Source organism: Nerophis ophidion, linkage group LG18, assembly GCF_033978795.1.
Source record: "Nerophis ophidion isolate RoL-2023_Sa linkage group LG18, RoL_Noph_v1.0, whole genome shotgun sequence".
Lineage (NCBI taxonomy): Eukaryota > Metazoa > Chordata > Actinopteri > Syngnathiformes > Syngnathidae > Nerophis > Nerophis ophidion.
Window position 1 is genome coordinate 31,625,825 of NC_084628.1, and position 26,696 is coordinate 31,652,520.

Here is a 26,696-nt window from a genome sequence, read left to right on the forward strand (position 1 = left end):
AATAACCACATACATGTCCCACATTTCCCATCCGTTTGAACCGTTCCAACATCCACACACTGATCTTACCATGGACATTCAAACCAGCATGTTTCCTGGTTTGAAATCATTCCCTGATTACCCAAAATTACCAGGAATTTCCCTCTAAAAACCTCTCCATATCCCACATTTCTCATCTGATTCGAACCGTTCCAACACCCACACACTGATCTTACCCTGGACATTCAAACCAGCATGTTTTGTGGTTTGGAAGCATTCCCTGGTTACCCGGAATTACCAGGAATGTATCTCTAAAAACGTCTCCATATCCCACATGTATCATCTGATTCGAACCATTCCAACATCCACACACTCCACTCACCCTGGCCATTCAAGCTGGCAGGTTTCATGGTTTGGAAACATTCCCTGTATACCCGGAATTACCAGGAATTTCCCTCAATTGACAATGAATGGGCAATATAAATACCCACATATATGTATATATCCCACATTTGTCATCCGTTTGAACCGATCCAACACCCACACACTGCTCTTACCCTGGACATTCAAGCCAGCATGTTTCCTGTTTTGGAAAAAATCCCTGATTACCCGGAATTACCAGTAATTTCCCTCAATTGACAATGAATGGGCAATATAAATAATCACATACATGTCCCACATTTCCCATCCGTTTGAACCGTTCCCACATCCACACTCTGATCTTACCCTGGACATTCAAACCAGCATGTTTCCTGGTTTGAAGTCATTCCCTGATTACCCGGAATCACCAGGAATTTCCCTCTAAAAACTTCTCCATATCCCACATTTCTCATCCGATTCGAACCGTTCCAACACCCACACACACACTGATCTTACCCTGGACATTCAAACCAGTATGTTTTGTGGTTTTGAATCATTCCCTGATTACCCGGAATTACTAGGAATTTATCTCTAAAAACCTCTCCATATCCCACATTTATCCTCTGATTCGAACCGTTCCAACATCCACACACTCCACTCACCCTGGACATTCAAGCTGGTTTGGAAACATTCCCTGTATACCCAAAATTACCAGGTATTTCCCTCAATTAACAATGAATGGGCAATACAAATACCCACATATATATCCCACATTTCTCATCCTTTTGAACCATTGCAACATCCACACATTGATCTTACTCTGGACATTCAAACCAGGATGTTTCCTGCTTTGGAAGTACCCGGAATTACCAGGAATTTCCCTCCAAAAACCTCTCCGTATCCCACATTTCTCAACCGATTGGAACCGTTCCACCATCCACACACTCATCTAACCCTGGACATTCTAACATTTCACTTCCACTTACGCGCATGAGCAGTCCGCTCGCAAATTCCAGTTAGTTTTTGCTTTTCAACATCAAAAAAGAAGAACGCCTTGTTTTTTTTGTTTTTTTCGGCATTTTTAAAGAAAAATTCAAACAAAGCAGTCGTTTCCTGTTTTTTCATTTCCATTCATGAAAAGAAGATTCAAACAGCAAAACACACACGCGCACACGATGGCGGACAAAGCGGAGCGTGCGATGGAGGAAACATAGCGCAGGCATCACAAGAGTGGCAATCAAACACCTACCCGTCGTCGTAGGCGGCCTGGCGGCGAGCAGACGCCAGGGTGTCCATCTCAATGAGGTTGTCCTGCAAAGTCTCGAGGAATGCCTGCTGTGCTATGTTTCTACACATGGAGACATGGGCGTGAAGCCGGTGGTGAGATGGACGTGCAGGCGTCACGAGGAAAGACACACACACCTTATTAAATACTACTACTACTATTACTACTACTACTACTAGTACTGCTACTACTGCTGCAGAGGTAGGACTACTCCCCTACCTGGTTGTGTACGAGCCCTGCCCTTCTCTGCATGGATCTTGCTCTTCTCGAATAAACATGAGAGTATTCTGGCTCCTTGTAGGAAAACAATTCATCACTTTACACAACAGAAACCTTAAAGGGGAACTGCATTTTTTTGTCTGTTTGTTTGTTTTTTTGGGAATGGAGGGTGATTGAGCCTTTTATTTACAATCCTTATGTAAGACAAGAACACATGCATTTGTTGTAATGCATTCTAACTCGTAAAATACGGTTAGTAAGAGGTGGCTTACAATGCAGCTAATTTGAGTACACTGTTGCGTCCATAAAGTCATCTAGAAATGTCCAACAAAACACCAACCATTTTCTATTTACATGTTGTGACCTGAATATTAACAAGTATTAGTCATATTGTTATTATAAGTGCTAACACAGACAGACTATTTTTAGAGAGCTAACTAGCTTATGTTGCTATATTGACATGTTGAGCTGCTGCATGGCCTCTGAGTTGGTGAAAGTTAATTCTAGATGATAAATCATGTCTCTCACCTGGAAAGTAGAAGGTTGTGGACATAAACCCACATAAACCCACAAGTTGGTCAACTCTGACATTCAACGCCAGAAAGACACAAAAAGACGCTATTTTTTTAATCTTTGTGAGAAATATAATGATGTTAAGGGGAAAATATAAACATCCCATCTGATCGTTGTCCCAATGAGAACAGACATTGTACAGTCAGTGATTGTTTTATTATATGTGTCTATCTTGTTTAGCACTTAGCAATACTGCTACATGATGCTTGGTGTTTCACTTAAAAAACTTGGAAATCATCCTCCTTATATTCAGCCTCAAAAATAGAAGTTTCTGGATCATCATTTGTCCCAACATAGTTTTTGTTGTCGCTCATCAAGTCTGCCATGATTAGTAGTCTTGATGTTGTTAGAGGGAAAGTGAATGTTGTGATGAGTATGTGAAATTAATACTTAAAATGATGAAAATATATAAATAGTACATGTTATTATGAATGTTACTACATTACATATATACTTAGTGTGTACATAAAATATTTATTATTACATGTTATCATGAATGTTACTAGATACTACATATACTTACATCATGTGTATAAAATATGTAAATATTACATGTTATTAATAATGTAATGAGATACCAGATATATAACATATGTAGATTCGACATGTTATTATGAAAGTTACTAGGTACTATGTATATACTTACAGCATGTATATAAAAAATACATTATTATGAATGTTACTACATTACATAAATACAGCATGTGTATAAAATACATTAATATTACATGTTATCATGAACATTATTAGATACTACATATATACTTACAGCGTGTATATAAAATGTTTAAGTATTACATGTTATTATGAACATTAGTATATACAACATACATATTAACAGTGTGTATATAAAACATGTAAGTAATACATGTTATTAAGAACGTTACTTAATACTACATAGATACTTAGAGTGTGTATATAAAATATGTAAATTGTACATGTTATTATGAATGTTATTAGGTACTACATATATACTTACAGTGTATGTATACTAAACCTCAATGGAGGCTTTTAGAGTGCTTTTTGGCATAATAAAACAACTTTGTTGTTAGCTGACTTTTGCTAACCATTATTTACAATTTAGAATGCACAAACAATATGTATAAGGATTGTGAATGATGGACACAATTCCAAAAAGTTCCCCTTCAAGGTTGCCTTGACTTATTTTATGGACGAGACATGTGTCCCAGGTGGTCCATGTACATGTTGGACAATGACCTTCCAAACACTTGTTGATTCAAAGATAAATTCTGCAACCTTGAACCACATTATAAAGTTGTACATAGAAAAAGACAGTGTGGAAAGAAAGGCAAGAGGAACAATGGCGTGGAACGAAATATGGAAAAGGGAGACAAGGACAACATGAGGCAGACATGGTCCTATGTATATGGAAGACAGTCGTGTTTAGATGTATCTTTTTTTACTGCTGATACCATAGTGATATTGGCTGATACCGATACTATCTGATATCATATAAGCAGGAAGAAAGGTAACTTGTATCATTTCGTAGTGAATGTGATAAAGGTTTGAGCAAGTGAAAATAATGGTGGTTGTATCGCACATGATATCACGCACAAATAAAGGTTATACTGGACTGCATGTATCACACATGATATCACACTCAAGTACACTCTCTGCAAGTCTGCTTGCTTTGCATATGATATCACACACAAGAAAACAGTCTGCGGGACTGCTTGTTTCACAAATAATATCAAACACAAGTGAACACTAAAGGATGGCTTGTATTGCACATTGCTATCACATACAAGTAAACACTCTGCAGGACTGCTTATATCACAAGACTTTTTGTATCGCACATGATGTCACACAAAAGTAAACATACTCTGCAGGACAGCTTGTATCGCACATACAAGTAAACACGCTGCAGGACTGCTTGTATCGCCCATATTATCACACACAAGTAAACACTCTGCAGGACCACTTGTATCGCACATGATATTGCACACAAGTAAACATGCTACAGCACTGCTTGTATTGCACATGATATCCCACGCAAGTAAACACGCAGCAGGACTGTTTGTATTGCACATGATATCACACGCAAGTAAACACGCTGCAGGTCTGCTTGCATCGCACATGATATCACACGCAAGTAAACAATCTACAGGACAGCTTGTATTGCACGTGATATCAGGCACAAGTAAACACGCTGCAGGACTGTTTGAATCGCACATGATATCACACGGAAGTACACTTTCTGCATGTCCGCTTGTATCGCACACAATATGACACACAAGTAAACACTCTGCAGGACGGCTTGTACCGCACATTCTATCACAGACAAGTAAACACTCTGCAGGACTGCTTCTATCGCACATGATATCACACACAAGTAAACATTCTGCAGGACACTGTATTGCACATGATATCACACACAAGTAAACATTCTGCATGTCCGCTTGTATCACTCATGACATACACGAGTAAACCCTCTGCAGGACGGCTTGTATAACACATGATATCACACAGAAGTAAACACTCTTTAGGATTGCTTGTATCACACATGATATTACACACAAGTAAACACTCTGCTAGACTGCTTGTATCGCACATGATATCACTCACAAGTAAACACTCTTCTGGACTGCTTGTATCGCACATGATACCACTCACAAGTAAACACTCTGCTGGACTGCTTGTATCGCACATGATATCACACAGAAGTAAACACTCTTTAGGATTGCTTGTATCACACATGATATTACACACAAGTAAACACTCTGCTGGACTGCTTGTATCGCACATGATATCACTCACAAGTAAACACTCTGCAGGACTATTTGTATCGCACACGATATCACACATTTTACATGTGAACCAATATCACATACTTGTGTTTTGTGATGCTAGATTTCAGTCTGGTATAATGATACTTTTAGTGAGTATTCAGGACAGGTGGACATGGTGGATAGAAGACACAATGACACGTTCAGGGTCAGGGGGTCAGGGACACATTGAAGGACACATTCAGGGTCAGGGGGTCAGGGACACGTTCAAGGTTCAGGGAGTACCAGGGTGCAGATGAGATGTACACGGTAAATAAGACCACCATGACAGTACTCGAGGGACACAGACCAGAAGTGGACCTGGGACTGTAAGACGGCCATCTTGTCTCTGTGTGTCTCTAACCAGGCTGCATGAAAGCTGACAACCTTCAGAGAGGAAAGTGCTGCTTTTCAAGTGGTCAACTTTCCAACCAGCTCACCTGCAGAGGAAGGTGCCCGAAATGAGGCTGGACTAAGGACTAATGGTCAGACTGAGTGAAGGAGGCGGGGCCTAGGACTAATGGTGAGAGTGAAGACTTCACCAGGAAACCTTCAACTCGTTAGCGAACCACACATTCTACCTCTCATACGTCCTCCATGTCCTTACCTCAAACTGAACACCTGGTCTTTTATTATCATTATGCTGCACACCTGATCTCTCTCTGCTGCTAATTGTCTGTCACCGTAGCAACACCTGACTAAAGACGCCTAATCGTTCATTAAAGGCACACTTATTTGCTGTCTATCTCCACCTTTTACCATCAGAAACACTCTAATTAGAGTAGTCAGTGTACAACTTGGATAGCAGCAAATATTTACTCTGCAGAGACAAGGACTACATACATTATTATCTAAAAGTGGTCATAAATGTAGGGCATGGAATGGCATAAGTATGCTCCAGGCATGTATGAGTGCTGACAGGGCTGGGGGAGCTGTGGTTCAATGAGGGGAACTACTTGAACACCTGGCAACACGAGATAACTGTGTTTCGCCGACAGTAAGTCAAGGCGCTGGCCAAGACCGGTGAAGCATGAGTGCTGACAGTGTCAGGGGAGTTGTGGTTTGTTGAGGTAAATTACCAAGATTAAAGTGTCTTGCCTTCTGTGAAAAATGGTGCTGGTAATGTCCGGGGCTGCATGAGTGCTGCCAGCGCAGTGGAAGCCGTAGTTTATTGTGGTAAATTATTGAGAAATAAATTGGCATTACAAGTGATTACCAAGATTAAAGTGTCTTCCCTTCTGTGAAAAATAGTGCTGGTAATGTCCGGGGCTGCATGAGTGCTGCCAGCGATGCGGAAGCTGTGGTTTGTAGAGGGAAATTATTGAGTAATAAATTGGCAATACAAGTGATTACCAAGATAATTGTGACTTGCCTACTGTCAGATATGGTGATGGCAGTGATATGGTCCGGGGCTGCATGAGTGCTGCCAGCCATGTGGGAGCTGCGGCTTGTTGAGGTAAATTATTGAGTATAAAATTGGCAATACAAGTAATTGCCAAGATTAAAGTGTCTTGCCTTCTGTGAAAAATGGTGCTGGTAATGTCCGGGGCAGCATGAGTGCTGCCAGCCTGGCGGAAGCTGTGGTTTATTGAGGTAAATTATTGAGTAATAAATTGGAGATACAAGTGATTACCAAGATAATTGTGTCTTGCCTACTGTCAGATATGGTGATGGCAGTGTTATGGTTACGGGGCTGCATGAGTGCTGCCAGCGATGCGGGAGATGTGGTTTGTTGAGGTAAATTATTGAGTATAAAATTGGCAATACAAGTAATTACCGAGATTAAAGTGTGTTGCCTACAGTAAGATATGGTGATGTCAGCGTTGTGGTCCGGGGCTGCATGAGTGCTGCCAGCGCGTCGGGAGCTGCGGCTTGTTGAGGTAAATTATTGAGGGAAAACTTGGCAATACAAGTGATCACCAAGATTAAAGTGACTTGCCTATTGTGAAAAATGGTGCTGGTAGTGTCCGGGGCTGCGTGAGTTCTGCTAGCATTGGAGGAGCTGCGGTTCACTGACATACTGTGACAACATGAAACCAGTAAACACACAATTGTTATTGCCTACAGCACCAGTTGGAGGACATCTTCCCCTAGTTGAACCACGTCTCTCCTGTGTGAGTGCCCTCAGACCGCGACCAGGTGTACACTGACTACTCTAAAGTAGGTTCTTGCTAACCAGGTGCATGTGTTACCATGACGACGACAACAAAGATTGGTGTCTGCTTTGACTCTGCCTGAAACAAGAAAGCAGCACTTTTCTCTTGGTGTCTTGGCTCCGCCCTCTTGTCTAATTAGCATGAGAAGCTCCGCCCCCGAGCACTCACCTGGTCTCCAGCGGGATGTTGCTGTTGAGCAGCCAGGTGTCGGGGGCGCCACCCGCAGAGTCCTGGGCGCAGGCCGGACCCTCGGGCGGGGCGGAGCCGTCAGTGGGGGCGGGGCTTGTGTTGCTCCTGGGCGTGTAGTTCCCTGGGTTGAGGGAGTTGATGGAGGAGGCGTGGTGCTGGTGGTTGGGAGAGTGGGAGTGGGAGTGGGACAGGGGGGGCGTCCTCAGCCGGGGGTGGTTGTGGAAGACGTCTGAAACAGGAAGGACATGGGAGTCACGGCATCAATATTTAATATTTGTTCTTTGTCATCAATCAATCAATCAATCAATCAATCAATCAATCAATCAATCAATCAATCAATCAATCAATCAATCAGTCACAATTGATCTTTATAAGCTTCAATGACTACATCTGGACCCACGCTTAGGCAAGGAAAAACTCCAAAAGCCCGAGGTGGGAAAAAGAAGAAAGCTTGAGAAGGTGACGCTGGGAACACAACAGGAAATGCCAAAAATAAAAGCATCCAACATGACGTGATAATAAGATGCTGATAAATGAACCGATGTCGATATTTCTGCTTCAGATGACCGACCGAAGATATGAAAACTCATGACTCATCTTGCATCATTTGGGGCTGAATGTGTGTTGGCGTGTGTGTTAGCATGTGTGTTAGCCTGTACGTTAGCATGTGTGATAGCCTGTGTGTTTGCATGTGTGTTAGCATGTGTGTTAGCCTGTACGTTAGCATGTGTGATAGCCTGTGTGTTAGCCTGTACGTTAGCATGTGTGATAGTCTGTGTGTTAGAATGTGTGTTTGCATGTGTGTTAGCATGTGTGTTAGAATGTGTGTTTGCATGTGTGTTAGCATGTGTGTTAACATGTGTGTTTGTATGTGTGTTAGCGTGTGTGTTAACATGTCTGTTTGCATATGTGTTAGCGTGTGTGTTAACATGTGTGTTTGCATGTGTGTTAGCATGTGTGTTAGGCTGTACGTTACCATGTGTGATAGCCTGTGTGTTAGCCTGTACGTTAGCATGTGTGATAGTCTGTGTGTTAGAATGTGTGTTTGCATGTGTGTTAGTATGTGTGTTAGAATGTGTGTTTGCATGTGTGTTAGCATGTGTGTTAACATGTGTGTTTGTATGTGTGTTAGCGTGTGTGTTAACATGTCTGTTTGCATATGTGTTAGCATGTGTGTTAACATGTGTGTTTGCATGTGTGTTAGCATGTGTGTTAGCCTGTACGTTAGCATGTGTGATAGCCTGTGTGTTAGCCTGTACGTTAGCATGTGTGATAGTCTGTGTGTTAGAATGTGTGTTTGCATGTGTGTTCGAATGTGTGTTTGCATGTGTGTTAGCATGTGTGTTAACATGTGTGTTTGCATGTGTGTTAGCGTGTGTGTTAACATGTGTGTTTGCATGTGTGTTAGCATGTGTGTTAGCCTGTACGTTAGCATGTGTGATAGCCTGTGTGTTAGAATATGTGTTTGCATGTGTGTTAGCATGTGTGTTAACATGTGTGTTAGTATGTGTGTTAACATGTGTATTTGCATGTGTGTTAGCATGGGTGTTAACATGTGTGTTTGCATGTGTGTTAGAATTTGTGTTAGCCTGTACGTTAGCATGTGTGATAGCCTGTGTGTTATAAAGTGGGTTTGTATGTGTGTTAGCATGTGTGTTAACATGTGTGTTAACATGTGTGTTTGCATGTGTGTTAGCATGTGTGTTAGCCTGTACGTTAGCATGTTTGATGGTCTGTGTGTTAGAATGTGGGTTTGCATGTGTGTTAGCATGTGAGTTAGCATGTGTGTTAACATGTGTGTTTGCATGTGTGTTAGCATGTGTATTAACATGTGTGTTTGCATGTGTGTTAGCATGTGTGTTAGTCTGTAAGTTAGCATGTGTGATAGGCTGTGTATTAGCACGTGTAATAGCCTGTGTGTTAGCATAGGTTTTAGAATGTGTGTTAACCTGTGTCTTAGCATGTGTGGTAGCATGTGTGTTAACATGTGTGTTAGCATGTGTGTTAACATGTGTGTTTGCATGTGTTTTAGCATGTGTGTTTGCATGTGTGTTTGCATGTGTGTTTGCATGTGTGTTAGCATGTGTGTTTGCATGTGTGTTAACATGAGACGCACGCTGAAGGCAGTGAACCCGAGGAAGGCTACGGGCCCAGATGGAGTCCCGGGACAGGTACTAAGAGACTGTGCAGACCAGCTGGCCGGAGTATTTACGAAGATCTTCACGCAGTCCCTCTCCCAGGCCGTCATCCCATCATGCTTGAAGACCTCCACAATAATCCCGGTGCCGAAGAAGAACTCTGTCAGATGTCTGAATGACTACCGTCCAGTTGCACTTACACCTATAGCTATGAAGTGCTTCGAGAAGCTGGTACGGACCCATATCACCTCAGTCCTCCCTCCCGAGCTCGACCCACACCAGTTTGCCTACAGAGCCAACAGGTCCACAGAGGACGCCATCGCCACAGCCCTACACTCCTCCCTGGGTCACCTGGAGACGGGGGGAAGCTACGTGCGGCTGCTTTTTGTGGATTATAGCTCGGCATTTAACACCATTATTCCTGATAGACTGGTGTCCAAACTGTCAGACCTGGGTCTCTCGAACTCCATCTGCATGTGGATTAAGGACTTCTTATCCAACCGCCCCCAGAGGGTGCAGTTGGGTCGCCACATGTCATCAAGCCTGCACCTCAGTACCGGCTCTCCACAAGGCTGCGTGCTGAGCCCCCTTCTCTACTCCATCTACACATACGACTGCACACCTGCCCACTCCAGCAACTCCATCATCAAATTTGCGGATGACACCACCGTAGTGGGGCTCATCTCGGAGGGAGACGAGGCTGCATATCGGGATGAGGTGGAGAAGCTGTCGGATTGGTGCAAAGTCAACAACCTGGCCCTGAACACCTCCAAGACCAAGGAGCTGGTCATAGACTTCAGGAGGAAAAAAACGGACATCCTGCCCCTGATCATCAGTGGTGACTGTGTGGAGAAGGTCTCCGACTTCCGCTCCCTGGGAGTCCACCTGGCCAACGACCTATCCTGGAGCACCAACACCACGGCTACCATCAAGAAGGCACACCAGAGACTGCACTTCCTGAGAATACTCAGGAACAACCACCTCTCACAGGAACTGCTGGTGTCCTTCTACCGGTGCTCCATTGAGAGCATCCTGACCTACTGCATCTGCGTGTGGTTCAGCAGCTGCACGGCCGCAGAGAGAACGGCGCTCCAGAGAGTCATAAAGACCGCCCAGAAGTTAAACGGATGCCCCCTCCCCCCCCTGGCTGACCTGTACAGCTCCCGCTGTCTCAGGAAAGCACAGAGCATCCTGAAAGACCCATTCCACCCCGGGCACAGCCACCTGGAACTGCTACCCTCAGGCAGACGCTACAGGGTGCTAAAAGCGAGCACCAATAGACTAAAAAATAGCTTTTACCCAAGAGCCATAGTAGCACTAAACAGGCACTGAGTGTCCATATGTCCATCATGTCCTCATGTGTAATGTTTAAATGTTTTTCTATTTTTTTGGACTACAATGTGAAATAATGTTTTATGTATGTATACATAGATACATCTGTCATCTCTATCTTTTTTTTTTTTTTTTTTTAATTTATTTTTTATTTATTTATTTATTTATTTATTTTTTTTAATTTATACTACCATATTGTATATGCACCTTAGGAGGAGCTGCTCCAATTTCGTTGTTCTTTGAACCTGTTCATTGCAATAATGACAATAAAACTCTATTCTATTCTATTCTATTCTATTCTATTCTATGTGTGTTTGCATGTGTGTTAGCCTGTACATTAGCATGTGTGATAGCCTGTGTGTTAGAATGTGTGTTTGCATGTGTGTTAGCATGTGTGTTAGCATGCATGTTAACATGTGTGTTAGCATGTGTGTTAGCCTGTACGTTAGCATGTTTGATAGCCTGTGTGTTAGAATGTGTGTTTGCATGTGTGTTAGCATGTGTGTTAACATGTGTTTGCATGTGTGTTAGCATGTGTGTTAACATGTGTGTATGCATGTGTGTTAGCCTTTCTGTTAGCAAGTGCTTTTAGTACGTGTGCTCACATGTGTGTTAGCATATGTTTTAGTGTGTGTGGTAGCATGTGTGTTAGTATGTGTTTTAACATGTGTTAGCATATGTGTTATTCTGTGTCTTCTTATTATGTGTTTTAGCATGTGCATTAGCATTTGTTTGCATTAAGGTAGCATGTATGTTAGCAAATGTTTTAAACATGTGTGTTTACATGTGTGTTATCATGTGTTAGCATGAGTGTTAGCATGTGTGTTAGCAACTGTATTAGCAAGTACTTTTAGCATGTGTTGGCATGTGTGTTAGCAACTGTATTAGCAAATGCTTTTAGCATGTGTTGGCATGTGTGTTAGCATTTGCGTTAGCATGTGTGTTACCATGTGCGTTAGCATGTGTGTTAGCCAGTTTGTTAGCATGTGTGATAGCATGTATGTTAGAATGTGTGTTAGCCTGTATGTGTTAGCCTGTGTATTAGCATTTGTGAGGCAAACAAAGGCTGTAGAGAGCAGTAAAAGTCAATAAAGTCATCTAGCTTGTCATCGTCCCTTGAAATGCTATCATGTGGCGCTGCTACACCGACAAGGACAGGAAGCTGCTGGCTATAAAGCCGCCATCAGCAGGCTCATTTGCATATTACGACCTGCGTCTTTCATTGGCCATCTGCAAAAGGCACAAAGCGTTGATTTACTCTCCCACATATTTGATGTCAGGGAGCGTTTCGACCGCAGCCCGCGCTCGTGTGGCGCCAACAGATGGTCCCCGGCAATTAGCTCCTATGGCGAGGCGGACAGCGCGGGAAAAAGGAGCACCGTGAGTTTGCCTTGACCTGCGCCGCCGCCTACCTCAGCTTGAAGTCACGCTAATTATGTCATTGCTAATTAGATTATGCTAATGGGATACGTCATTGGGCGTGAACAAAAGCTACTTCCATGACAATGGAGCACATAATTAGTTTCCCCACAAAGAAAAGTTATTAGAGTGACGCTAAGTCGCTTTTTGTGTGAGCTAGCGCCAAATATGTTGGCTCTAATTACCTCGTGACAATACACCTTCAATTAGTAGCCAGATAATTACCAGGCTTGTAGAATATGATTATGAAAATAATACAACGCTAGTGGATCATAAAAGTGCTTTCCCATTCCTGCTATCATTAGCATGATCCATCCATCCATCCATTTTCTACCGGTTATTCCCTTTTGGGGTCGCGGGGGGCGCTGGCGCCTGACATAGGAAAAGTTAGCCTTCTTCTAAGATGGTGACAGGTATCTAAAGTCATAGGATTTTTAGGTTTATAGTATTATAATACAAGTAAAATAGAGGTACTTCTATGAGTATAATAAAGGACTTTAAGTCAAAAAGAGTACAGTATAGTTCAAGTGTGAAATAGAAGTATATAAGTTAGTAGTACAACTACAGTACGTATACAACGTTAGTAGTACAACTAAAACATAAAGACAAAATAATAGTAAAACGAAAGTATATGTACAAAGTTGGTAGTACAACTAAAGTATAAAGACAAAGACAGTAGTACAACTAAAGTACAAAGCCAAAGTTAGTAGTACAACTAAAGTATAAATAAATAGTTCGTAGTACAACTAAAATATAAAGACACAGTTAGAAGTAAAACTAAAGTATATATACAAAGTTAGTAGTACAACTAAAGTATAAAGACAAAGTTAGTAGTAAAACAAAAGTATATATACAAAGTTGGTAGTACAAATAAAGTATAAAGACAAAGATAGTAGTACAACAAAAGTATAAAGACAAAGTTAGTAATACCAATAAAGTATAAATACACGGTTTGTTGTACTAATTAAGTATACATATACAGCCAGTAGTACAACTAAAGTATATATACAAAGTTAGTAGTAATAATAAAGTATAAATACACATTTAGTAGTATATATACACAGTTTTTAGTACTAATATAGTATAAATACACAATTCGTTGTAATACTAAAGTATAAATAAAAAGATAGTATTACAACTGAAGTATAAAAACAAAGTTAGTAGTACAACAAAAGTATATATACAAAGTTAGTAGTACAACTAAAGTATAAAGACAAAGTTAGTAGTAAAACAAAAGTATATATACAAAGTTGGAAGTACAACTAAAGTATAAATAAAAAGTTAGTACTACAACTGAAGTATAAAGACAAAGTTAGTAGTACAACAAAAGTATAAAGACAAAGTTAGTAATACCAATAAAGTATAAATACACGGTTTGTAGTACTAATTAAGTGTACATACTAAGTCAGTAGTACAACTAAAGTATATATACAAAGTTAGTAGTACTAATAAAGTATAAATACACAATTTTTAGTACTAATATAGTGTAAATACACAATCGGTTGTAATACTAAAGTATAAATAAAAAGTTAGTACTAAAACTGAAGTATAAAGACAAAGATAGTAGTACAACTAAAGTATACATACAAAGTTAGTAGTACAACTAAAGTATAAAGACAAATTTAGTAGTAAGACTAATGTATATATGCAAAGTTAGTAGTACAACTCAAGTAAAAAGACAAAGTTAGTAGTACTAATAAAGAACAAATACATAGTTTGTAGAACTAATAAAGTATAAAGACAAAATTAGTCGTAGACTAAAGTATACATACACAGTTAGTAGTACTAATCAAGTATAAATACACAGTATGGAGTACTACTAAAGTATAAATGCACAGTTAATAGAACTAATAAAGTATAAATACACGGTTCGTAGTACTATTGAAGACACAGCCAAAGATAAATGAAAAGTCACATGGTGATGCGTTCAAAGACGATAAGAGAAATGAACGTTCGGTGAAAAGAAGATTCATTAATTATAAGACAAAAGAAGACAAATACTTGGTGACAAAAGACCACGATTTCACACGCTTCTTTCAGTAGTAGAAATACTTTTTAGTACTGCAAACTATTCACACAAAAAGTTAATTTATCTTCACACACGTGCATCAGTACACATCAGTACACGTCTCTTCATACTGCTCCAAACAATTAAATAGCTCAATATATATATATATATATATATATATATATATATATATATATATATATATATATATATATATATATACACACTCATATAAAACGTTTTTCTTTTTGTGGTGTTGAAATGCAAAAACAAAATGTTTACAAATTGTTTGATTTTCATTTTATATTTTATAAAAGAAAAATGAAGATCCCAGAAACAAAAAACGACCACAATTCCCCTGATTACTAGTAATTATATAGTTATATAACTTGGTGACGAAAGACCCACCATTTCACACGCTTCTCTCTAAGGTACAAATACGCCTGAGTACTGCAAACTATTCACACAAAAAAATAATTTATCTTCAGACACATGCATCAGTACACATCAGTACACACCTCCTCATACTTCTCATACTACTCATACACACCCATCCATCCATCCATTTTCTAACCGCTTATTCCCTTTGGGGTCACGGGGGGCGCTGGTGCCTATCTCAGCTACAATCGGGCGGAAGGTGTTGTACACCCTGGACAGGTCGCCACCTCATCGCAGGGCCTCCTCATACACACAATTCTGTATATATATATATATATATATATATGTATATATATATATATATATATATATACTGTATACGCACACACACACACACACACATATATATATATATATATATATATATATATATATATATACTGTATACGCACACACACACACACACACACATATATATATATATATATGTATATATATATATATATATATATATATATATATATATATATATATATGTATTTAAATATATATTTATATATATATATATATATATATATATATATATATATATGTATGTGTATATATATATATATATATATATATATATATATATATATATATATCAATCAATCAATCAATGTTTACTTATATAGCCCTAAATAACTAGTGTCTCAAAGGGCTGCACAAACCACCACGACATCCTCGGTAGGCCCACATAAGGGCAAGGAAAACTCACACCCAGTGGGACATCGGTGACAATAATGATCCAGTGGGACGTCTGTGACACTAATGATTATGAGAACCTTAGAGAGGAGGAAATATATATATATATATATATAAATACGTACGTGTGTACATATGGTGTATAAAATACAGTGTTATTCATGCAGGTGTAGCATGCTAACTGCATTAGCATAGCCATGTATGTTGCATTAGCATAGCCATGTATGTTGCTATTCGGCCCCGCCTCCCTCAACAGATCTGCTAGCGCCCTGATGGATGCGAGGCAGACGGCGTACAGAAAGCGCCCGGCAGCAGCGCCTGTCTTGCGCTCGCTAAGGCAGCGGCGGGCGCTGACAGGAAATCTATAGCTAGCATCTCACGGGGGCGATGTGGTCCAAATGCGTTGTGGTTAGCATGAAGCTTTTTTAAAGATCATAACGGGAGTTAATGTACTAGGACGGCAACACTAGTTTTCTGCACCTAGGCTGGGCTAACTTTCTTTTAGCACCGCCATGTTTAGCATTAGCATTAGCATAACTGCTTTCATTTGTGTGTTTGTCAGCAACAAATATTGCCTGCAGAACAAACAACAAGTTTTATGCACCAAGTGCAACATAAAACAACCTTAAAGAGCATTCTAGACTAACTGTCCTTTAGGGCTGCTATGTGTAGCATTAGCATTAGTGTTAGCATAACTTTCACATGTGTGTTTTGTCAGCAAAATATATTGAGGCAGTGGTATGAATAATAAAAACAAATACAATAGAGGACTAATCTATACAAAGTACACAAAAATTGTGTTTTAAACCGTTAAAAAAGGAAATTAATAAAATAATTTAAAAAAGAGCTACTATTTGAATAGAAAGGTTTAAAAACAACAGTAAAAATGTACAAAAAAAAGAGCAAAAAAAATCCAAATTTAATAATAAAACGCTGACATTTTAAAGTAATAAATAATAATATACTTTATTATTAGTATACTGTCACCTATAACTAAAATTTTTATGTTTAAATATGTTTTTAGCATTTAAAAAAAAAATATATATGTATATCAAAATGGCCCCAGGTGGAAAAAGTTTAGACTTCACTGACCTAAAACATCAACAAGTCTCCAAAATAAAAATACAATATACAAACCCGGTTTCCATAGGATTTGAGAGATTGTGTTAGATGTAAATATAAACGGAATACAATGATTTGCAAATCATTTTCAACCCATATTCAGTTGAATATGCTACAAAGACAACATATTTGACGTTCAAACTGATAAACAACTTTTATTTTGCAAATATTCATTGACTTTAGAATTTCATGCCAGCAACACGTGACAAAGAAGTTGGGAAAGGTGGAAATAAATACTGATAAAGTTGAGACATTCTCATCAAACACTTATCTGGAGCATCCCACAGGAGTGCAGGCTAATTGGGAACAGTTGGGTGCCATGATTGGGTATAAAAGTAGCTTCCATGAAATGCTTAGTAATTAACAAACAAGGATGGGCTGAGGGTCACCAATTTGTAAGCAAATTGTCCAAAAGTTTAAGAACAAGATTTCTCAATGAGCTATTGCAAGGAATGTAGGGATTTTACCATCTATGGTCCGTAAAATCATCAAAAGGTTCAGGGAATCTGGAGAAATCACTGCACGTAGGCGATGATATTATGAACCATTGATCCCTCTGGCGGTACTGCATCAAAAACAGACATCAGTGTGTAATGGATATCACCACATGAGCTCAGGGACAATTCATAAAACCACTGTCAGTAACTACAGTTGGTTCCTACATCTGTAAGTGGAAGTTAAAACTCTACTATGCAAAGCAAAACCCATTTATCAACAACACCAAGGAACGCTGCTGGCTTGGCTGGGCCCGAGCTCATTTAAGATGGACTGATGCAAAGTGGAAAAGTGTTCAGTGGTGTGACGAGTCCACATTTCAAATTATATTTGGAAACTGTGGACTTGGTGTCCTCCGGAACAAAGAGGAAAATAACCATTCGGATTGTTATAGGCGCAAAGTTCAAAAGCCAGCATCTGTGATGGTATGGGGGAGTATTAGTGCCCAAGGCATGGGTAACTTACACATCTTTGAAGGCACCATTAATGCTGAAAGGTCCATACATATTTTGGAACAACATACTGTATGTTGTCATTCAAGCAACGTTATCATGGACGCCCCTGCTTATTTCAGCAAGACAATGCCAAGCCATGTGTTACAACAGCGTGGCTTCGTAGTAAAAGAGTGTGGGTACTTTCCTGGCCTGCCTGCAGTCCAGACCTGTCTCCCATCGAAAATGTGTGGCGCATTATGAACCGTAAAATACGACAGCGGAGACCACGGACTGTTGAACGACTGAAGCTCCACATAAAACAAGAATGGGAAACAATTTCACTTTCAAAGCTTCAACAATTAGTTTCCTCTGTTCCCAAACGTTTATTGAGTGTTGTTAAAAGAAAAGGTGATGTAACACAGTGGTGAACATGCCCTTTCCCAACTACTTTGGCACGTGTTGCAGCCATGAAATTCTAAGTTAATTATTATTTGCAAAAAAAATAAAGTTTATGAGTTTGAACATCAAATATGTTGTCTTTGTAGTGCATTCAACTGAATATGGGTTGAAAAGGATTTGCAAATATAAACAAATAATACTATCTATTGAATTATTTATTTAGAAAAAGTACAACAATATAATACATCCATCCATTGTTACCGCTTATTCCCATTGGGGTAGCGGGGGGGGGGGGGGGCTGGTGCCTATCTCAGATACAATCGGGGGGAAGGCGGGGTACACCCTGGACAAGTCGCCCCCTCATCGCAGGGCCCAACAACATAATAAAGATGAGAAATGTGTAACTGAACATTAATATGTATGTACAGGCAGTTATACATAACATTATATATACAGTGGGACGAAAAAGTATTTAGTCAGCCACCGATTGTGCAAGTTCTCCCACTTAAAATTATGACAGAGGTCTGTAATTTTCATCATAGGTACACTTCAACTGTGAGAGACAGAATGTGAAAAAATAATCCAGGAATGGTGTTCTTGGGATGCAACTCAGTATTCCTCTTCCTCCAAACACGACGAGTTGAGTTTATACCAAAAAGTTCTATTTTGGTTTCATCTGACCACATGACATTCTCCTAATCCAATTTTTGGTTCGTATAATATTTAAAACAAATTTACATTATTGCAATCAGTTGATTAAAACATTGTCCTTTACAATTATAAAAGCTTTTTTGAAAAATCTACTACTCTGCTAGCATGTCAGCAGACTGGGGTAGATCCTGCTGAAATCCTGTATATTGAATGAATACAGAATCCTTTTGAATCGGAAAAATATTGTTTTTGAATCGAGAATCGCGTTGAATCGAAAAAATCGATATACAGTATAATCGAATCGCGACCCCAAGAATCGATATTGAATCGAATCGTGGGACACCCAAAGATTCGCAGCCCTACTAGTTATGCTGATACAATAATGTATAATAATAAATTGTATTCTATTTTTACATGGGGAAAAACATTAAGCATTTAAGGAAAAATAGCAAAAAAAAAAAAAATGTTTTAATTAATAAGGAATAATAATTATATACTCAGTCATTAATACTACAAAGTATTTTTTTTAAAATAAATATATCTATTTTTAGCATCTTTTAATTTTTAAAATATGACTATGGCCCCGCACACGTATCACTGTGGCCTTTAGTGGAAAAAGTTAGGACACCCCCGAAAGAAAGTATAAATATTTTGATTTGAGAATCGATATCAGAGCATTAGGATCTGTTATCGGCCGTATCGACACACACATGGCTAATTTGTGGCGCCTTTTCCCCGAAAGACTTTCTTCTGATGTGTGTTGGAGGTCATGTGACCTCTGCCGTGGGGGGGGGGGGGGGATTGACATCTTATTTAGAGTCTCTTAAGCCCCGCCCCCTGTCACAACATTCCAGCCTGGCCAGGTGCCACCTGCTGCAGGGCTCGGCCCCCTGGCCCCCCGTATCTCCAATGTGTCGACTCAGCGTGGCGTCGGCCCCCCGTCCCCCAGGAGAAAAAGCCAAGGGCCACCGTGAAAGGCCAGAGACACAAAAGGGGGCGGGGCTCCTTTACAAACTGCGCCCGATGAAAAGGCGAGACGAAAGAAACATGCACGCTGCGTTATGTGACACCTAGTCATGTGACACCAAGACACCTGCTAGCTTGACCGCTGCTAGCATCAACTATTACACAATAAAATACCTTTTGGGCTTTTTACATGCTCTTCAAACTAAAACGTTCCTTCAACTCACGGGACACTTATTACGTAACTTGAAATTATGTTGTTAGCATGTTAGCATTCTTGACAACTTTGTAGCAAAATGACTAAAAGGTAGACATTCTGAATACTTGACACCATTATGTTCATGTTAGCATATAGCTCATTCTTAGGTACTTAATTATGACACATTTCGTTACTTGACAAAATGTTGTTACCATGTTAGCATTCTTGAAAGCTTTGTAGCTATATTACTAAAAGGTACACATTCTGAGTACTTCACACATGTTAGCATTCTTAACAACTTACAGATATTTGACTAAAAGCTACACATTCTGTTACTTGACAGTATATTTTTCTTGTTAACATGCTAACATGGTCATACATGGTGTTACATTTAGCTTATTTACAAGTAATTAAATCCGATATATTTTGTTACTTGATTCTTTGTTGTTAGCATGTTAGCATTGTTGACAACGTTGTAGCTATATGACTAAAAAGTACACATTCTGTTATTTAACGCTATCATTCCAGTGTTAGCATGCTAACATGGTCATACATAGTATTACATCTAGTTCATTTTTAGGCAAACATTTAAATTTCATACAATTTGTTACTTGACTCTTTGTTGTTAGCATGTTAGCCTTATTGGCAACCTTGTAGCTATATGACTAAAAGGTACACTTTCTGTTACGTGACGCTATCATTTTAGTGTCAGCATGCTAATATGTTAGTATTACATTTAATTAATTTTTGGGTAAACATTTAAATCTCATACAATTCCTTACTTGACTTGCTGTTGTTTGCACGTTAGCCTTCTTGACAACTTTATAGCTACGCGACTATAAGGTACACAATCCTTTCCACCACAAACGTTAGTTTAGCACGCTAGCAGGCTGGTGTCCTTGGCGTGGAAGGAAAGGTGGAACTGAAGAAGTCTCCAGCTGGCAGCCCCAGGCTATGCTAACACAATACAAATGCAAAGGGGGGCCATTGTTAGCTAAAGAGCATCAAAGAGTGCCACCCCCGTGCCCTCCAGCTAAGGCAACATTTTCAAACGTTTCAAAACATTCCAGGACCAACCCCTTCATATCATCTAGGACAGGGGTAGGGAACCTATGGCTCTAGAGCATCTGGCTCTTTTGATGACTGCATCTGGCTCTCAGATAAATCTTAGCTGACATTGCTTAACACAATAAGATAATGAATAATTCCACTGGTAATCGGTGTTAAAAATAACATTCAATATATAAAAAATTTCTCATGCATTTTTATCCATCCATCCGTTTTCTACCTCACCTGTTCAAGAAGTCAAGAATGGTAAGTAGTATTTTATTCATTATTAGTTAGCTTCATAATAAAAATGTTATCGAAAAGAATATCAGATGTGTTGTACCCTAATGTTGGTTTTGCATAAAAATGCACACATTTAGTTGTATTTAGTGTTAAAAAAATATTATATGGCTCTCACGGAAATACATTTTAAAATATTTGGCTTCCATGGCTCTCTCAGCCAAAAAGGTTCCCGACCCCTGATCTAGGACAATAGTGCAAGTATCAATATTACAAAAAAAATCGCTGCTTTCCTGAAATTCCTAATTTTCCAAGAATTTCCCATTGAATAGACACATTCAGAGTTCTGCGATATACAACATTCTCAACATTTTGCAACATATTTGACCAGATTCTGACCATTCAACCATCCACTTACACTACTCTTCCCAGATTGAACTTGTTTTCCCTTTACCAAAATTAACGGTTTTCCTGGACTTTCCAGGATTTTCTACCAATTGAGAATGAATGGGAAATACACAAACGTTGCATTTCTCATCCGATTTGAACCAAATTTGTTCCAACATCCACACAATCCACTCACCTTGGACAATCAAACTATCATTTTCCATGTTCAAAAAAATTCCCGGAATTTCCGGAGTTCTTAGTTTTCCATAGCCCTATTTTCACATTTTGTCCCATACTGTCCACATTTTTAAAACAATTCCCACCATTCCACCATCAAATCATTCCTCTTTTTTTTTTCATATAAATTTCCCGGTTTTCCAGAAATTTCCGGAAGTCAGAAATACAAATTAGTTACTGTTACTATGTCAACATTTTTCAACCGATTCAAACATGTTCAACACCAACCCATTGATAACATCTAGTCCATAAATTTGTGGACATAAATGAATTTATTCCATTTGGGAATAGAACGCTAACCTCCTTCAAGGTAAGTTAGTAGACGTGTTTCAAGTGCAAACATTCCACTCTTGATTGGACTTTGACGTTTACATGAATACTGAAAATTCCTCTTTTTGAACATCAATTCATAAACGCACTAAACACATCAGAATTCATGCAAATAAAATATGTTCTTGTTGCTTTTTGAATAAAAAAAACAACAACATTCCAAGGACCGGCATTATTAATTAATAGTCATTACCTCCGCCAAGCACAAACATGTTGAAAGGTGATCCATGGTTGTCAATCAATGGTTTTACAAATAAAAACAACTGAATGTAAACAACGAATGGGAATGTTAACACTCATTCTGCTACTTTCAAGCAGGGAAGAGACAGAGATGCTATTGCTAGCCATGTAGCATTTACGTACAAAGTCATGTAGTAAAATCTGCATCAGCCCCAAAATGTAAATACTTTTCACATTCCTGACATTTTACTAAACATTTCATCAATAATCCATCTTTAACCTTTGAAGTTGTGTTGCTTGCTAACTAACTAACTAACTAACTAACTAACTAACTAACTAACTAACTAACTAACTAACTAACTAACTAACTAACTAACTAACTAACTAACTAACTAACTAACTAACTAACTAACTAGCTAACTAACTAACTAACTAACTAACTAACACTACTTACATGATTAACTAAACAATTGAAAGAACAACTACTTACCTAACCAATTACGTACTTAAATACCTAACCAACTACTAACATAATTAACCAAGTAATTAACTAACAAGCTACTACCCAACTATATACCTATCTACCTACCTACCTAACCAACTAAAAAACTAAGAAACTACATACCTACCTTAACACCGAACTATCTTATTAACTATAAACCAACTACTTCCCTACCTACCTAGCCAACTAATTAATAAACCAGCTACTTACATAACAGCAAAGCAACTACTTACCAACTGCCTAACCAACTACGTACCTAAATACCAGACTAACCAACTACATACCTACCTACCAAACTAATCAACTTCCTACCAAACTAACCAACTACATACCTACCAAGCAAATGGCTGACAAACCAACTGCCTATCTAACTAACTAACTAACTAACTAACTAACTAACTAACTAACTAACTAACTAACTAACTAACTAACTAACTAACTAACTAACTAACTAACTAACTAGCTACCTGTCTAGCTAACTAACTAACTAACCAACTAACTAACTAACTAACTAACTAACTACCTACCTGGCAAACTAACCACATACATACCTATTTACAAAACTAACCAACTACATTCCTACCTAGCAAATAGCTGAATAACTAGCTACCTACCTACCAAACCAACCAACTACATATCTACCTACCAAACTAACCAACTACCTACCTACCTACCCGTCAAACTAACCAACTACATAGCAACCTAGCAAATGGCTAACTAACCAACTACCTACTTACCAAACTAACCAACTGCATACCTCTCTACCAAACTAACCATCTACGAACATACATACCCACCAAGCAAATGGCTAACTATCTAACTACCTACCAAACCAACTAACTACAAACCTACCTATCAAATGGCTAACGAACCAACTAACTAACTAACTACCTACCTACCTACCTACCTACCTACCTTAGTTTGGGGCGGAGTGGCGCAGTGGGATAGTGGCTGTGCGCTACCCGAGGGTCCCTGGTTCAATCCTCACCTAGTACCAACCTTGTCACGTCCATTGTGTCCTGAGCAAGACACTTCACCCTTGCTCCTGATGGGTGCTGGTTAGCGCCTTGCATGGCAGCTCCCTCCAACAGTGTGTGAATGTGTGTGAATGGGTAAATGTGGAAGTAGTGTCAAAGCGCTTTGAGTACCTTGAAGGTAGAAAAGCGCTATACAAGTACAACCCATACCTACCTACCTACCGTACTAACCAACTACATATCTACCTACCAAACTAACTACCTACATACCTACCAAGCAAATGGCTAACTAAACAACTACCTACCAAACTAACTAACTACATATCTACCTACCAAACTAACCAATTAAATACCCATTTATAAAACTAACCAACTACATACCTACCTAGCAAATAGCTAAATAACCAGCTACCTACCTACCAAACTAACCAACTACATATCAACCTACCAAACCAAACAACTACGTATCAACCTACCAAACTAACCAACAGCCTACCTACCTACCTACCTACCTACCTACCTACCTACCAGACCAACCAACTACATACCCACCTAGCAAATGGCTTACTAACCAACTACCTACCTACCTACCTACCTACCTACCTACCTACCTACCTACCCACCAAACTAACCAACTACCTATGTATCTACCAAACTAACCAACTCCATAGCTACCAAGCAAATGGCTAACTAACCAACTACCTACCAAACTAACTACATACCTACCTACCAAAATAACCAAGTACCTACCTACCTAGCAAATAGCTAAATAACCAGCTACCTACCTAACTAACCAACAAACTAACCAACTACTTCCTTACCTAACAACTGATGGGAATGTAAACACTCTTTATGCAACCTTCAAACTGGAAACAGATGCTATTGCTAGCCTGTAGCACACAGGCACCACACATAGAAATGTTAGTAACATTATCGTACATAAACATGCAACAATACATCGTATTTGGCCGATTTAGTGATACAAAAACTAAACACAGGTGCTAACAACATATATTATACAAGTCTATATTGTTCTCAGTAGCCATCATCTGAGTAGGAACTGGGAAATCCCAGCTTCCTAGGAAAAATGAACGCACCATTAGAGGGCGCTAACTTCCCAATGTTTTGCCAGCATTCGATCCCATTCGTCTGTTGCTATCTGACAATAGCGAATTGGCTAGCTAACGCTAGCTATCATTGAACGTTTCTTCTATCGTAAAAACACAAAAAAAGTTGTGTTAAAGCACAAAAGGTGACATAAAGTAGACAAAGGGTCGCATGATGCTTGTTAGTGCCGCCCAAGTGGCTCCCTGTCGTTTTTTAAAACGTGTATGAAAATAGATTATATTTTAGTTTTGATATGGTTTATGTAGAAGGAAAAACATGACACAAACGTAATTGTAAGAAAGTCCACTGTTTAATATGTTTGTGTTTATGATTCACTGACAACAGTATTTGGCCAGCACCTTTTGTCCTATTAATTTCGCCAGTCCTTGAATGCACCGTAGTTGTGGGGACTGTGACGCAACAGTTTGGGTACATGTACAACTTTCTCCAACGCTGCCACTGGAAGACGTGTTTTATGCCAATCCTTCTTTGTCTCATTTGGTCCACTAAACCTTTTATACTGTGCGTGAATGCACAAAGGTGAACTTTGTTGATGTTATTGATTTTTGTGGAGTGTTAATCAGACATATTTGTTCAGTGCATGACTGCAAGCTAACCCATGCTAACATGCTATTTAGGCTAGCTGTGTGTACATATTGCGTCATTACGCCTCGTTTGTAGGTATATTTAATTTCCTTTACTTATGTCTTCTGTGTATTTCATTTATATTTGGGTGTCTCATGACACATTATCTGTATGTAACATTGCACATCTGATAATTTTTTTAAGACATGATGTTCCAGACCACAGCAAACGTTGTCATTTTGTTCCAGACCACAGCAAACGTTACCATTTTGTTCCAGACCATAGCAAACGTCACCGTTTAGTTCCAGACCTCAGTAAACATTACCGTTTTGTTCCAGACCACAGCAAACATTACCCAACTTGCAAAGATTGTAATAAATCCATTAGAAGAAAACATCCTGTCATTTCCTTTCTTTTATTGTTCCAGACTTCTTCTGTTTGATTACTGTCACAAGTGGTGGAAAAGTGTATTACAACTCAGTATCTCTAAGGTCCGTACAGACCACAGCTGAAAAACACATTATAGAGGTTGCCCTCTAGTGGGTTTTTCACACCACCAAACACAGCCAGGAGAGCCAGGAATTCCGTGTATTACACTGTTTTATTTTCATATAATAGTGCAAAGTCTTTTGCTTTCCAGCACACTGTCTTTCTCCCCTGTGTCCGCTGAGAAGCACCTCCAGCTACTTGTCTCATCACGGCTGCTGCTAATAAAGGCGACAGGTGATTAGATAATGAGGCCCACCTGGGCCATCTACGCACCTGTCGCTGTCTTTGAGGCCGGTCCTGACAACACCCCGTTCGGCGGCAGGCCCGCAGGCCACGTTCCTCTCCACACACATTTTTTTGCCGCCCTCGAGAGGGCGCTCACAGTCCAATTAGGTACAAAACCATTTCTTTAGACAACAACAATGCTTCTGCTGGTCACAGCTAAGTGGGATAGGACCAATCAACAATGACATCCATCCCTCCATCCATCGAACCTCACTCCAGAGGCTGCGTTTGACTAGTACTATTCTGTCTTTGAAAAGTATTGGTACTTAGTTTTTTTCATGGTTATTTGAACCCAGGAACATGTGAGTCAACACACACAGAGCACTTACAAGCAGAAACAGTGTGGGGACAGAGGAGCGAGAATGGCTTTGAAAAAAGGTGAAGATTTAAACACAGAAGCTCTGCAAGCGCTGCTTTATAATATAGCTAGCTAGCTATCTAGTGGCTAATGTCCATCCACAGTGTTTTAGCTGCTTCTAAATCACTAATCCTGGCCTCCCT

The 26,696-nt window shown here is 39.4% G+C and overlaps 1 protein-coding gene across 9 annotated transcripts in view; it reads right to left on the reverse strand.

The window, feature by feature from the left end:
- Positions 1 to 26,696, reverse strand: part of tenm4 (teneurin transmembrane protein 4) — a 343,760-nt gene that overhangs the window by 223,023 nt on the left and 94,041 nt on the right. For 6 of the 9 annotated variants that reach the window (XM_061877994.1, XM_061877990.1, XM_061877989.1 and 3 more), the window contains 3 exons: positions 7,527 to 7,776; positions 1,844 to 1,918; positions 1,589 to 1,687 (listed from right to left, as the gene is read on the reverse strand). In XM_061877994.1, the coding sequence (XP_061733978.1) occupies positions 1,589 to 1,687; positions 1,844 to 1,918; positions 7,527 to 7,776 (424 nt within the window). The remainder of the gene's footprint in view (positions 1 to 1,588; positions 1,688 to 1,843; positions 1,919 to 7,526; positions 7,777 to 26,696) is intronic. The other 3 variants (XM_061877991.1, XM_061877992.1, XM_061877993.1) reach the window with 3 other exon arrangements.